Genomic DNA, 16,321 nt, shown 5'->3' with positions numbered 1-16,321 from the left:
ATGGAATGGGACAAAATATTCGCAAATCGTATATCTAATAAGGGGCTAATTATCCAGAACATATAAAGAAATCCTACAAGAGTTCTGGCCGTGGTGCAGTGGGTTAAGAATTCATCTGCAGGAGTTCCCGTTATGGCTCAGTGGTTAATGAATCCGACTAGGAACCATGAGGTTGCAGGTTCGATCCCTGGCCTTGCTCAGTGGGCTAAGGATCTGGCGTTGCTGTGAGCTGTGGTGTAGGTTGCAGATGTGGCTCAGATCCCGCGTTGCTGTGGCTCTGATGCAGGCCAGCAGCTACAGCTCTGATTAGACCCCCTAGCCTGGGAACCTCCATATGCCGTGAGAGTGGCTCGAGAAATGGCAAAAAGACAAAAAAAAAAAAAAAAACGGAATTCCCCTGCAGAGGTGCAGGTTCCATCCCTAGCCTGGCATAGTGGGTTAAAGAATCTAACATTGCTGCGGCTGCAGATTAGATTCAATCCCTGGACTGGGAACTTCCATATGCCTCCAGATGAGGCCATTAGAAAAAAGAAAAAAAAAAAAAAAAGAACTCCTACAACTCACAACAAAAAATAAACATTCCAATTAAAAAATGAGCAAAAGAATTGAATAGACATTTTTCCAAAGAAGATATACAAAGGCCCCGATAAGTACATGAAAAGATGCTTAATACCACTAATTATTAGGGAAACGCAAATGAAAACAACACTGAGGTGCCACTTTACACCCGTTAGGATTGGTACTATGAAAATATCAAGTGTTAGTGAGGATGTAGGGAAACTGGAACCTTTGACCCTACTTATAGAAGTGTAAAATGCTGCAGATCCTATGGAAAACATTACAGCAGTTTCTAAAATAATTAAAAATAGAATTATCATATGACCTAGCAACTCTATCTAAACAAAAGAATTGGAACATGGACTTGAATGGATTTATACACCCATGTTTGTGGCATCATTTTTCACAATAGTCCAAATGTGGAAGGCGAGCCAAGTATCCATTGAGAGATAAATGGATAAACAAAAAGTGATATACATACAATGATGGGATATTAGTCAACATTAAAAATAGAAGGAAATTCTGACACATGCTCTGACATGGATGGGCTCTGATGATTATGTGAGATGAATAAGCCAGTCACAAGAGGACAAATAATGCATGATTCCACTAATGTGAGGTAACTACAGAAGTCAAGTTCACAGAGAAGAATGGTGGTTGCCAGGGGCTGGGGAAGCAGGCCATTATTGTTTAATGCATGTGGAGTTCCGGTTTGGAAAGATAAAAAAAAGCTCTGGAGATGGATGCTTATGATGGTTGCACAATGTGAATGTACTTCACAGCCCTGAACTGTATACCTAAAAATGGTTAAAATGGCACATTTCGTGTTAGGAATTTTTTACCACAGTAAACACACACACTCACACTCCCTCACTCAAAGGTTTGAAAAGCTTTGCTTTAATTCTTTAGCTTATTGTAATGTTACAAGTAGCATCTAGATTATATCTAAGAAAATATGGGGTAGGAAGAGGTGTCATTTACTAACAATTCCTTGCATCCACTTTCTATTGAGAAACATCAAGTTCTGGGTTATGTTTAGACCTCAATGTCCCAGAGCATAAATGTTACATTGTAAGGGTTTTTGTCTCCTTGAAATTCATATGTTGAAACCCTACTCCCAAATGTGATGGTATTAGGAGGTGGGGCCTTTGGGAGGTGATTGGGATTAGATGGGGTAAGGAGGGTGGGGCCCTCATGAGTAGAATTAGTGGCCGCAACACAAATTGCTATGTTGACCCAACAATATCCTGAAATTGGGAGATTTGTTCCCATGGACACACATCCTGTTTTAAATTGAGGTCTTTTTAAATTGGTAGCTGTGTTCATAAAACAACTTAATACAGTCGTTTTAATTGACCTTATCAAGCAAGAAAGCAAGGACCACAGTTCTCAGTGCATCTGAGATGACCGAACTGGAGGTTTACCTCAAGATTATTAGCAAAGCTGCAGCACGAGATATTTTGTTAAATATTCAAATACAGGTTATCATAGACTTCTCCCTTCTCCCTGGTACCCCAAGGGAATTCATAAAGCAGTTTGCAATAGAAGATAAATGAAAATTTCTCTCTTGAAAACTAAGTTTTAAGACAAAGGTCACATCACTATCACACATAATCTGGAGAGACAAACATATTACTTGCTTTTAACTTGTATTTAAGTTTTCTTCTCCATTTTTTTTCCTTAGGGAAAATGACTGAGTTAGACAAATTCTTAATTATATAGCCTAGCAGAAAGAGTCATCAGCCAACTCTAGTATTTTCCTAAGAAATGGATTACTCTGGAAGGTGTGTGTTTGTATGTATGTGTGTGCGCACACGCACACGGTTTGAGAAAATGGGTTTAAAAAAAAAAGAAACAGGAGGAGTTCCCATTGTGGCTCAGTGGTTAACGAATCTGACTAGAAACCATGAGGTTGAGGGTTTGATCCCTGGCCTTGCTCAGTGGGTTAAGGATCCGGCGTTGCCATGAGCTGTGGTGTAGGTTGCAGACTCAGCTTGGATCCCGCGTTGCTGTGGCTCTGGTGGAGGCCGGAGGCTACAGCTGCGATTCAACCTAGAGGCCTGCAAACCTCAATATCCCTCGGGAGCAGCCCTAGAAAAGGCAAAAAGACCAAAAAAAAAAAAAAAAAAAAAAAAAGAAAGAGGAGCAGAAAATACAAACATTTCTGCTGGTCAGTTTTTAAAAATTTCAGAGCTCAGCATGCATCAAAATTGGGCCTATTAATCACTTTCCCAGTAAGATTTGACTGATTTTTACAGAAAGAGAGTGGAAATCTTTCAAAATTGTTGGTAAGAATGATTCACACTTCTTGCCTTTGTGAAGAATTAATTGTGAAAGTTCAATTACATTCATTTTGCTGCCTGATATGGTTTTAAAATGGTTGTCATTCCTCTCACAGCAAGAGTATTTAAATGATGTATATTATACTCATTGATTTCAAGTATAGTATTTATTGAAAGCAAATATACATATCAATATTATTTTATATATTTTTTGAAACAATATCCTGTCTATGGGTGGATATTGTTTAAAGGGCAGTTATACCTAGCTACTGCTAAACTTTAAAGAAAGAATAGCTGACTAGTTTTTTGGATAAAGGACTCACTTATTAAAGCCAACTTGATGGTTGTAGGTTACTGAATGAATTGCATTAGATTTATTTAAAACTTCTCTAAGAAAGACAATAAAATGCAATAAATTATAAGATGAAGAAAGAATGATGAGGAGCAGGGAATAGGATCGATACCCTAAAAGTAAGGGATTCTGTTTTAGTTTACTATTATAGTCATGTGATTTTTAAAAAATGATGAGCAACCTAGCTAGGAATGTGGTTGTTTTGTCAATTTATGTTCTTCTTACCCATTTCACTATCTTTTAAAAAAACGAAATTAAAAAAAATTATTGGTGTGGAATTGACTTACAATGCTATGTTAGTTTCTAGTGTATAGCAAAGTGAAATAGTTTCCAATTTACTATCTTTGCGTTTTTTTTTTTTTTTTTGTCTTTTGTCTTTCGTCTTTCTAGAGCTGCACCCATGGCATATGGAGGTTCCCAGGCTAGGGGTCCAACTGGAGCTGTAGCTTGCAGCCTACAGCACAGCCACAGCAACATGGGATCTGAGCCACGTCTGCAACCACAGCTCAGAGCAACCCTGGATCCTTAACCCACTGAGCAAGGCCAGGGATTAAACCCACGTCCTCATGGATAGTAGTCAGGTTCATTAACCACTGAGACACAACAGGAACTTCCCAATTCACTATCTTAGCTGTTATATTTACTGAGCTAAAATAACTGTAAAGAAGCCAGTGGATGCTCTTCATCTGGACTATTGATAATCTTAATTATTGAGTACATTTAATAGGTGGATCTTTTTACTTCTTTTTTTTTTATGAAAGAATAGTCAGTTTACAGTACTGTGCCAATTTCTGCTGTACAACAAAGTGACCCAGTCATATATATATGTAAGATATATATCTATCTTTTCTTACACTATCTTCCATCAGTTTATCCCAAGAGGTTGGATATATCTGCCTGTGCTATAATAGGTGGATCTTATTTCTAAGTGTTTGGGTATATTTTCAAAGCAGAGGGTCTTAATTCAAGATACTATTTACCCTTTCTTGTATTCAAAGAAAATTATCTGGAAGTTGGAAAGTGCTCCAGGCAAAAGGATGGCTGGGATATTACTTGGAGGAAATTACTTCCCAGAAGAGGGTAGAGAAGCAAATTGCTCTAAGTGACTGCTTTTCCATCTTGCTGTTTACACTCCCACTCTTATGTAAGTGAAAAGAAGTTTTAAAAGAGCATCCCAAACAAAACAAAACAACAAATGCAGAGTGGAAGAGGAAGCAACCCAGAGATCTATATAGTAAGAAAGACTGGTGGAGGGAGAGGGCTGGAAATAAGGTATATTCTCAACTATTTCACCTTGATGTACACGGAGGGGGCATGGAAGCTTTGGCATGGGAGTTATTTAGTTTGGGCATGAATTGGTAGGTACTTCCCTCTCCTGTACCTGCCTCTCTAGTTACAACTCCTCCACTGTCAGCTTGGGTGCTATTAACATATTGAATCCTGGGCAGTTGTCCAGTTATCCCAGTTCTTGGGACATCTCCAGTTACATCCATAGTGATGGCCTCTTGAGAGTTCTATGAGCTTGTTGCTATGGAAACAGTTTTGCAGGATTTAAAAACCTTAGGAAAAATGCCTAGAGGTTTGAACCTTATTTCAGATCCAAAATAAACATTTCCTTGGCATAACCTACTTAATAGTCTTCAAAATGAATTAATTTTTTTCTTTAAATAAGAAGTCAAATCATTGCAAATAAAGTCTCTCTTATCCAAACCACTGAAAAAGCAGTACTTCCAGGGCTTGTCTTTTCCTTCCATTGGAAATGTTTTGTGAACTTTAGAGATGATAGTTATGAGAAATCTTTCTGATTTTTCAGTTCTGGGAATTTTCTTAGACAGAATTTTCAGTTCTCAGAGTGAGAAGCTCCTACATAGCTTCCTCTGTTCCTAAGCACATCTAAACCAAGGTTAGTAGAGCAAGGATATATTAACAGATTACCAACAGATTACCAACTAACCTGGCAGTTTAAAACAACCCAAATTTGGAGTTCCCATTGTGGCTCAGCAGGTTAAGAATCAGACTAGCACCCATGAGGATGTGGGTTCAATCCCTTGTCTTGCTCAGAGGGTTAAGGATCTGGTGTTGCCACAAACTGCAGCATAGGTTGCAGATGCAGCTCAGGTCCAGTGTTGCTGTGGCTATGGCGAAGGCCTGCAGCTGCAGCTCCAACTCAAATCCTGGTCTGGGAACTTCCATATGCCTCAGGTATGCCGTAAAAAAAAAAAAAAAAAAATACATTGCCTAACCCATTGGTTCTTTCTGTAGATCAATGAAGTAGAAATGAATACGTAATTAACAGATGACCAGATCTCCTCCCTAGATTCCCCTTCAGCAATTTCATGAACAAACTACATGAACAAGACATCATTAAAAGAAAGATCACAAGAAGTCAACAAGCCTGCATGCAGTGGGGGATGGTGACCCCCTATCTCAATGATTAACTGAGATAGTTCCTTTTTTTCCTTTAAAAACCTTTATGACAAAACAGAATCTTTGGAGATGGTTTTTGGGGGACACTGAATCAGTCTACCATCTCCCCAATTACTGGCATTCTGGTTAAAAGCAGTTTTTCTTTTTACCAGTAACTGTCTCTGGGGTATTGATTTTCGAGTGGTGAGCAGCCAGGCCTGAGTTCAGTAGCATGTTGTTTTTCCATCTTGGGTTCTCGGGGGTTGGGTGGGTGGGTGGGTGGGGAATCTGTTTCTTTGCCTTTTCCAGCTTCTAGAGGTTCCCTGCATTCCTTGGCCCCAGCCCCCTTCCTCCATCTTCAAATTCAGCAACTTCTAGTCTCTCTGATCCTTCTGTCCTCACAGCTTTTTGTCTGACCACAGCTGGGGAAGGTTTTTGACTCTTAAGAACTGGTGATTAGATTGAGGCCACAAGCACATAATCCAGGATAATCTCCCCATCTCCAAGTTCTAAACCTTAATCACCTCTGCATAGTCTCTTCTGACACTCGGGATAACGTAATCACAGATTCCCAAGACAAGGATGTGTGTATCTTTGGGGAGCCATTCTCTTTTCAGAGAATAAATCTCATAGAATCTTTGTGGCAAACATGGGAGTGTAGAAAAGATGGCACACCAATAGATCTGATGATAAGTAAGATTCAGAGAAATTAAACTAGAGAAATGGATACTAATATATTAATCACAGACGTTGCTGATTATATCAGACATTTCTCCTGTTATGTGACATTTCAAATACTGTATTAAAGCCTTACCACTTACTTTTCATATTCCGTGCAAGCAGTAAGTAGGAAAGCAGGTGTGACTATATTAAGGTCAGGCAAAGGAGACTTCAAGGAAAGGAGTTTTACCAGGAATAAAGAGGAATTGTTCAGCATGATAAATGTATCAGTTCAATCAGGAAGACATAACAACCCTAAATATGCATGCATCTAATAACAAAGCTTCAGAGACATGAAGCAAAATTGATAGAATTAAGAAAGAAGTAAGCAAATTCACAAATATAGATCTATATTCTAACTCCTTCAATCACTCAGTAATTAACAGAACCAGTGGAGAAAAAAAAATCAGGACACAATTTGAAAATATGAATGATTGTATCAACCAGCCTGACTTAACTGACATTCACAGAACCCCATACCCAACAACTACTGCACCCATGTACTTTTCAAGTGCACGGGGGGGCCATTCACCAGGATAGACCATATTCTGGGCCTTAAAACAAGTCTCAAAATATTTCAAGGGGCTAAAATAATAGAAAGTATATTCTCTAACTTTGCAAGAATTAAAATAAATGACCAAAATATATTTTTAAAAGTTACAAATATTGAGAAATTAGGCAACATACTTCCGTATAATACTTGGGTCAAATAAGAAAAAATTCCGAGAAATTTAAAAACATTTCAAAATGATCAGTATTGAAGACAGAACATATTAAAATACATGAGATTCAGTAAAGCAGTACTTAGAGGGAAATTTACAGCTTAAAATGCGTATGTCAGAAAAGATTTAAAATCAATGATATATTATTCCATGCGATACACACACATGAATGTTATTCGACCATCAAAAAGAATGAAATAATGCCACTGGCAGCAACATGGATGCAACGAGAGATTATCATCCTAAGCAGAGTAAGTCAGAAAGAGAAAGACAAATACCATATGATATCACTTATATGTGGACTCTAAAATATGATACAAACCAACATATCTATGAAACAAAAAGAGACTCACAGATATAGAGAACAGACTTGTGGTTGCCAAGGGAGAAAGAAGGTGGAGGGAGGGAGGAGTGGGAGTTTGGGATTGGCAGATGCAAACTATTATATGTGTAATGGATAAACAACAAGAGCCTACTGTATAGCACAGGGAATTATATGTAGTATCCTGTAGCAAACCACCATGGAGAATACCATGAGTAAGTATATATGGGTATAACTGAAACACTTTGCTATACAGCAGAAATGAACACAACATTATAAATCAATGATACTTGAGTAAAATTTTAAAAAATGACTTTCCACGTTAGAGACATCGAAAGCAAAACTTGAATCCCTTTCCCAAAGACACATCATTCCACCTCAAAAAGCCAGACAATGAACACAAAATTAAATGCAGAGTTCCCTGGTGGCCTAGCAGTTAAGGATTTGGTATAATTACTGCTCTGGCACAGGTTCAATCTCTGGCCCAGGAACTTCCACATGCCATGGGTGTGGACAAAAAAAAAAAAAAAGAATTATAAAAAAATTAAATGCTAAGTGAGTAGAGGGAAGGGAATAATAGAAATAAGAGTGGAAACAATAGAGAAAATCATGAAGCAAGGGTATATAATTATTGCCAGTTTTTCTGCTTATGGAATTTTTGCTTCCTGCTCTGCAAACTTTGTCACCATCAGAGCACAGACCTTTAATTAATTTATTTATTTTTTGTCTTTTTAGGACCACACCCACTGCATATGGAAATTCCCAGGCTAGGGGTTCAATCTCAGCTGTAGCTGCCGGCCTACACTACAGTCATAGCAACAGGGGAGCCAAGCCAGGACTTCGACCTACACCACAGCTCATGGCAATACCAGATCCTTTAACCCACTGAACAAGGCCAGAGATTGAACCCGCATCTCATGGATACTAGTTGGGTTCATTACCACTCAATGGGAACTCAATAAGAATCTTTCTGAGAAGAATATACCAGGGGATATTTTCATTGAACTTGAAGCTATGAGTACCACCTGGTCACTTGAGCTTCTCGTGCCAATGGATCAAACAATAGAGAAAAAAGTTACTATACTGGCGGGAGTCATTGTCACTGGCTACCATGGGGAGACAGTAATTGTCGCTGGCTATCATGCGATTGCTACACAACGGTGTAAGCAAGGACCAAATCCAGAAACCTGAGAACTCCTTGGAGCCTCTCTTGGTGCTTCCACGCCTGATGACAACGGTAAATAGGCAACTACAGGAAACATGGCCTGACAAGGACAAAGCAGACCCTCAGGAAGACCTGGGTTTCCCCACCAAGGAGGAAATCTACATCAGCCAAAACGCTGCCTGGAGGTGAGGAGAATCAAGACTGGATGCAACGGAGACCTGCTGCAGAGCACGGGGAACGCTACTCAGTATTCTGTGATCATCTATATGGGAAAAGAATTGGCAAAAGAATGGTTATGTGTACATGTATAATGAATCACTTTCTTGCACAGCAGACGTGATGACAACACTGTCGATCCACTCTACTTCAACAAAACTTTAAAAAATTTTTAAAGAAAGATGGGGTGCTGAAAGGACAGAGATAATGAATATCAAATATTGCTTCAAAATCAGGAGGGTTTAGAGATTGTTTCCACTGCCTATCTTGCATTAAGACTTTGTGGAATTTTTAGCTGGATACCACCATCCAGGGACTTTGGTATAAACGGAACTTCAAAGTAAAGGAGACTGGGAGTTCCCGCCGTGGCGCAGTGGTTAGCAAATCCGACTAGGAACCATGAGGTTGCGGGTTCGATCCCTGGCCTTGCTCAGTGGGTTAAGGATCTTGCGTTGCTGTGAGCTGTGGTGTGGGTTGCAGGGGCGGCTCAGATCCTGCGTTGCTGTGGCTCTGGCACAGGCCGGTAGCTGTGGCTCTGATTCAACCCCTAGCCTGGGAACCTCCATATGCCGCAGGAAGCGGCCCTAGAAAAGGCAAAAAGACAAAAAAAAAAAAAAAAAAAAAAAAAAAGGAAAGGAGACCCTGAGCATACTGGAGAACGGATGGGGTCAACTGCTAATGAACAGCGCATGCGTGGATTTCATATTCTTTCAGCCCACCCTACACTCCAGCTACTGCTGCAAAGACGAGGTCCAAGAGGGCGGTAATGAGTTTGGCACAGAACCTTGTGCTGGGCCTACATTGTATTCCTCTTTCTCCTACCCTGGGCTCCTCCACATGACAGCACAGGCTACTATGGAACTCTCTGGCAACTCAAGCATAACCTGTGTAACCTGAGGTGTGTGTGTGTGTGGGGGGGTGCTGATGTTAATGGGACCAGCTTTGAACAATGGGGACAGAAGCCCCCTCAGAAGGTGCCGGGTCAGGGATGCCCCCTAGTGGTAAAGAAAAAGTCATTGCCGTATTGACTTTTTCATCCTTTTCTTTCACGCCACGCTCCATGTTTCACTTTGGCTCCCCGATCACTTCCCAAGTGAATCAATTTCACTTGTGCCTGTCTTACACTCTGCTGGGGGAAAACCCAGTCTAGGACACGGAACTTTACAACAGAGAATTAATTTCCTCTGGCCACCCAGAGCTGCATTCATTCTTAACTTCCTTTAGAAATCATTCAAAGCAACTAGGAGTTCATGTGCTTGGATGAGACCATTCCGCTTTGGAGAATTTAGGCTGGCGGGTTTCCCTAGTGAAGCCTTTTTTTTGTTTGTTTTGTTGGCATCATGGCTCATGGCCCCATTTTTTGCCCCTAGTTCTTTTTCTTTGGGGAATTTGAAATAACAAACCCAATTTCTTTGAAACAAATAAGCCAAGCAAAAATTGAGCTAATCTTTTCCCATTAACCCTGCTCAGAAGGTGCCTGGTAAATTTCTAGGGTTGGGTAAATAGCCAGTGTATGGAAGGGTTCCCTCTTACCCTTTAGTTGCTGTCATTTATTTTCTTTGCTGTTGTACAGAGTCTTGAAATCTTGTTTTCTTCCCTTAAAATGACAGAAGAGTCTAAGAGTATTTTTTTTGGCACAGCCCCCGAGTACAACAACAGTTAAACTTGCTGCTATGTGAAAGAGCTGTATTTGTTTAGAAGTTACTCAAAAGGCCGTGAGAGCAGACGACCTGGATTATAGGAAGTAGCCCCAGGAAACTCAAGAGGATTTTCTTTCCTGTCTTTTTGCCAGGATGCTGGCTTTCCATTGGCCAATAGCAATTTGCAGTAAGGTCAGGATTTCTTCTCATTGGAATCTCCTAGGATTCACAACTCAGTCACATTGTTTTCTTATAAGCAGTTATTTTATCTTTAGAAGACCAAGAGGAGAAATAGTGAGGGGCAAATGATGCCTTGAGCTTAGGGTTCTAGCAGACAAATGCTTCTTGATATGCTTCTTGGGTCAATTTTGGGAGAGTAGACATTCTAATGAAGTCAAAGAATTGATTAAAAAAGACACACCCATAATACTTGAAGAGAGATCCAGATTGTGTTAAAAACAAACAACAAAAAACAGGGAGTTCCCATTGTGGCTCAGTGGGTTAAGAACACAATATAGTATCCGTGAAGATGTGGGTTCTATCCCTGGCCTCACAGTGGGTTAAGGACCTGGCATTGCTGCAAGCTGCAGCACAGGTCACAGATGTGGTTCAGATCGGGTGTTGCTGTGGCTGTGGCGTAGGCCTGTAGCTGCAGCTCCAATTCGACCCCTTGGCTGGGAACGTCCATATGCTGCTACAAGTGCAGACTTAAAAAGAAAAAGAAAAACTTTAAAAGAAAATAGCAACTGCCCCCAATGGACTCATAAAGAGAAAAGAAATTAAAACAGAAAACTTAAAATCGGAAGGCTCAGGAGTGAACTTGAGGACCTGATACATAAGAACATGGAAGTCCATTCTGGTGTTTATTTCATATATTTGAATCACATGAGTTTTATGAAAAACAACCAAAAAGTCAGAAGCATTTATAGTAGGACTTAAAAATCGTAGTCTTTGCAAGTATCATATGAGATCACTAATAAGTGAAATCTAATTTTCAAATGACACAAAAGAACTTATTCACAAAACAGAAACAGATTCAGAGGAGTTCCCACTGTGGTGCAGCAGAAATGAATCTGACAAGGAACCATGAGGATGTGGGTTCGATCCCTGGCCTCGCTCAGTGGGTTAAGGATCTGGCGTTGCTATGAGCTATGGTGTAGGTCACAGACACAGCTCGGATCTGATGTTGCTGTGGCTGTGGCGCAGGCTGGCAGCTGTAGCTCCAATTGGACCCCTAGCCTGGGAACTTCCATATGCTGCAGGTATATAGCCCTAAAAAGCAAAAGAAGGAAGGAAGGAAGGAAGGAAGAAAGAAAGTCAAAGATTTCAAAACTAGGAGTTCCCGTCATGGCTCAGTGGTTAACAAATGCACCTAGGAACCATGAGGTTGCAGGTTCACTTCCTAGTCTCGCTCAGTGGGTTAAGGATCCAGCGTTGCTGTGGCTGTGGCTGTGGCCAGCAGCTACAGCTCTGATTAGACCCACAGACCCCTAGACCCCTAGCCTGGGAACTTCCATATGCTATGGGTACAGCCCTAGAAAAGACAAAAAAAAAAAAAAAAAAAAAAAAGATTTCAAAAGTAAATGTATGGTTACCAAAGGGAGGGATATATTAGGAAGTTGAGGTTAACATATACATATCACTCTATATAAAACAGATAAGTAACAAGGACCAACGGTACATAGAACAAAGAAATCTACTCAACAGTCTGCAGTGCCCTGAATGGGAAAAGAATCTAAAAACGAATGGATATATGTATATATGTATAATGAATCATCTTACTGTATACCTCATACAAATACAACCTTATAAACCAACTATACTCCAATAATTTTTTTTAAATGGTGGTCTTTATTTGAAACATCCCCTTCTTGTATTCTATTTACAGAATGCACTGTTCTGGTTGTGCTAACATGAGCTCCTTATGAAAAATCTCTTTCCTTACTTTCAGGACAGTGGCTGGATTCTGCCATAACACTAGCCCATCCCAATGGTCATTTTAGCCTATGACCTTTAAGATTGTTTGTTTCACTTTTCTGCTCCAGGATATGTGTAATCACATATTTTACTCCTGTTCAGATTGGCTTCCTATTGATTTCAAGTCTCAAATGTTTCTTTTAATTTAGTCCATTTTATGTGCTTTATTCTCACCCATGAGACAGGATATAATCATTATGACTTTCACCCTAAAACATCTAAGTTTTTAAAAATCTCATAGAAGGTGACCTTAAAAAACCGGTTTCTCTTGCAGAGACCAGAATTTAAGAGGCAAAACCTATGAAATGTCCCAGGTACAATTCCTTCCTAAGACTAGAGAGGATGAAAAGCGATGACTGAGTGAGCCTTTAGTGTTAGCAAGTACCTCTTGAGGAAAAAAAAATGTTGCAATTTTGGAGACTCAATACTATCATGATCTCTTTCATTTCACCAACATGATAGTGCTTTGGCAATGGAAACTTAAATAAGATGAAATCATTATTTTAAAAAATAGGGTTGCTTAATCTAAATGTCCATCAACAGATAAATGGGTAAAGATGTGGTGCAAATATACAATGGAATAATACTCAGTCATAAAAAAGAATGAAATAATGCCATGTGCAGCAATGTGGATGGATCTAGAAATTATCATAGTAAGTGAAGTAAGTCCGACAGAGAAAGACAAATATGATATGAGATCACTCATATGTGGAATCTAATAAAATGATACAAAGGGACTTACTCACAAAACAGAAACAGACTCAAAGATTTGGAAACAACCAACTTATGGTTACCCAAGGCGAAACTTGGGGTGGGGAGAGAAGAGGTAAACTAGGAGGTTGGGATTAACATATACCCACTACTGTATATAAAATAGATAAACAATGAGAACTACTGTATAGCACAGGGAACTCTACTCAATCATTGGTAATAAACTAAATGGGAAAAGTATCTGAGAAAGAATAGATATATGAGAGTTCCCTTCATGGCTCAGGAGTTAACAAACACGACTAGGGTCCATGAGGATGCGGGTTTGATCCCTGGCCTCACTCAGTGGGTTAAGGATCTGGCATTGCCATGAGCTGTGGTGTAGGTCGCAGACGAGGCTCAGATCCCAAGTTGCTGTGACTGTGGTGTAGGCCAGCAGCTGTAGCTCTGATTTGACCCCTAGCCTAGGAACTTACATATGCTGTAGGTACAGTCCTAAAAAGCAATAAAAATAATAAATAAAATAAAATAAAAATTAAAAAAATAGGGTTGGAGTTCCTTGGTGGCACAGCGGGTTAAAGATCTGGCCTTTTCCCTGCAGTGGCTCAGGTTGATGCTCTGGTGAAGGTTCAATCCCTGGCCCCGGGAACTTCTTCGTGCCGTGGTTATAGCCCAAAAAAAAATCAAGTTGGTTCATCAAGCCAAACAACTCTTTAATTTAATGATAATTTCAGCTGAAATATTTTTTACTGTAAAAATGAAATGGCTGGCTGTTTAGCAGAACCTTACCTTTGTAGCTGTACATACTAGCATCTTCTAGAGATGCAAAGCTGGGGCAGGATGAAGTGATGACTACGTTTGGAGAATGGTAAAGGTTTCATTCATTCCCCCTTAAATTCACATGAAGGATGTCAATATTTTCTAGACCTCAAACTAGGTTCCTTCTGCTGACAACTTCCTTCCTTGAATTGCACAGAATACTTCCTGAATCTTTTATGTTGTTATTTACATTTGCCTTCTTTTCTCCCCAGGGACCTGTTCATTTCATCGCTTTTTCTCTGAGTCACTTTTTTTTTAGTGTTTGGAACAGCAAAAGAGAAGCTCATCGCTTACCATTTCTACTAAAGACAAGTATAAGAACATCCCGGCAGTAACTGTCAAGATCCAGTTTTGAATACAGGGATCCGTTGACACGGCCAGGCCGATGTACAATCCTACGAAGGCGGTTAAAGCACTTATAAAATTCACCAGGATGGCGATCTTAATAGGAAGTCCAGAGCCTAAGAGCACAGCAAAGTCTCCTGGAATTCAAGGAAAAAAGAAAAGAGAATCACCACTTAACTGATGATGCCTTTGTTAGAGTCATCTGCTATTAGTTTGTTTCAAATTTCAGCAACTGGGTCTGATTTTATAAGTAAAATTGAATGATCAGTTAATGAAACATTTTCCTATAATTCTTTAGGATTTATAGCCCAACTCATTACACTTTAGGAACCTATATTTCAAGAGTTCTGTTCCTTTTAATGCTCCTGAAGATAGTATATACAGAGAGAACTGTGACGTGCTCTGTAGTTCCAAATGTCCTGTGATATTTTCAGCTTAGACAAGTGCAAAATAAAACATGTGCTGGCCTGGGATCTCCAAACCTTTTTACCTGGAAACTTGACATGCAAAATCCCAAGGTACTAAACATTTTTATGAGCATTTCTTTTTTACTTATGCAGGAACTGCTATGGGGAAAGGGAAAAAAAATGACAACATGAGATTTTAAAATGTTGCAAAAATTGGTTAGAAAACAAATTTTTCCTTTGGAAAATGTTTTATGGCCTCGATGATTATAGAAAAAGGGGAGCCTTATTCTCTCCACACTTCCTACAAAAGAAGAACCATCTTTTGGAGTTCCCATTGTGGCTCAGCAGAAGCGAACCCAACTATTATCCATGAGGATGCTGGTTTGACCCCTGGCCCCACTCAGTGGGTCAAGGATCCAGCATTGCTGCAAGCTGCAGTGCAGGTCACAGATGTGACTTGGATCTAGCATTGCTGTGGCTGTGGTGTAGCCTGCAACTACAGTTCTGATTTGACCTCTAGCCTGGAAACTTCCAAATGCCGCACCTGTAGCCCTAGGGGGGGGAAAAAGAAGTGAAGTGACCATACATCCCTTTAATCTGAAGGGCTTTATTTCTTAGTTTGGGAAATGAGAAGAAGCTGAAATCCAGTAAATAGGCAGCCTGGGGACTCAGTTTCCTGGTGCTAGTGCATAATTCATTCCATGAACAGATCTTAAGAAATCTTTGCTGGCCGGCCACAGACTGTCACCCATGCCTGTTAGTTTCATTATAGGAGCTTAAAACAGGACCATACCTATGGTGCCCAGACCAAGTAGGTTTTCATGGATTCAGGAAGGATCTGGGACAAATTCCAGAGAGAGGAATGAATCTGTGATGGTCAGGGACAGACACAGAGCACGAGAGGGCAGGGGTGGTCCCAGCGGGGAATGGAAACGAGAAAGTGGGAGCAGAAAGAGTGACCACCAGGAACCCTCCTCTCTAGGGCACGCGTATGCCTGGGACCAGCCTCTTCTTTCTGAACCTGTCACAGAAATGTCTATTCTATCTCATTTTGGTTCCTAGGAGGCAGGATTTGAATTACATGGGCTATTAAGATTATCCAAAAAGTCCTATGTACATCTGCTACCATACAACTGTCATTTGAATGTTATGCTGGGCTTTAGACATTTCCTATAAATCGGGTTGATGAGACCATGATTTGGCTTTCATGTAAATGCTATTTTAGCTCATTGGCTTGTTTGCCGACCCAGTGGATTAAGGTCCCCTCTTAATGTTTTCTCCACATTTAATATGCAGATTTCAAAGTTTATGCTGAAATTATGAATTTGAAAAAAAAGAACATATATGTATGACTGGGTCACTTTGCTGTACAGCAGAAACTGAAGGAACATTGTAAATCAACTCTACTTTAATTAAAAAAAAATTTTTAAAGACGGTTTCTCTGAATGACTCTCTCCCTCAGAGTTCTGCAGAATCCCCCAAAGAGTCATGTCTGGCTCTGGGAATTATCATAAAGGCATCTAACTGAATTTTATCCTGAGTTTAAGCAATTTTTTTTCTAGTACTTTGCTTTTTGTGGTTTAAATATATTATGGGAGTTCCTGCTGCAGCATAGTGGGTTAAGAATCTGACTGCAGGAGTTCCCATCATGGCTCAGTGGTTAATGAATCCAACTAGGAGCC

General features: G+C 39.9%; 1 protein-coding gene across 3 annotated transcripts in view; it reads right to left on the bottom strand.

The window, feature by feature from the left end:
* The window catches only part of SLC39A12 (solute carrier family 39 member 12), an 80,754-nt gene that overhangs the window by 5,068 nt on the left and 59,365 nt on the right, over positions 1-16,321 (bottom strand). For all 3 annotated transcript variants that reach the window (XM_003130728.5, XM_003130727.5, XM_084980208.1), the window contains one exon: positions 14,182-14,369. In XM_003130728.5, coding sequence (XP_003130776.3) covers positions 14,182-14,369 — 188 coding nt within the window. The remainder of the gene's footprint in view (positions 1-14,181; positions 14,370-16,321) is intronic.

This window comes from Sus scrofa, chromosome 10 (genome assembly GCF_054392235.1).
Source record: "Sus scrofa isolate SSC_HxYL_T2T_F1_AM1 chromosome 10, Sscrofa_HxYL_maternal_Yorkshire_Landrace_v2.0, whole genome shotgun sequence".
NCBI classification, from domain to species: Eukaryota; Metazoa; Chordata; class Mammalia; order Artiodactyla; family Suidae; genus Sus; species Sus scrofa.
Note: the sequence above shows the minus strand (reverse complement) of the source record. Positions and strands in the feature narration are given on the sequence as shown.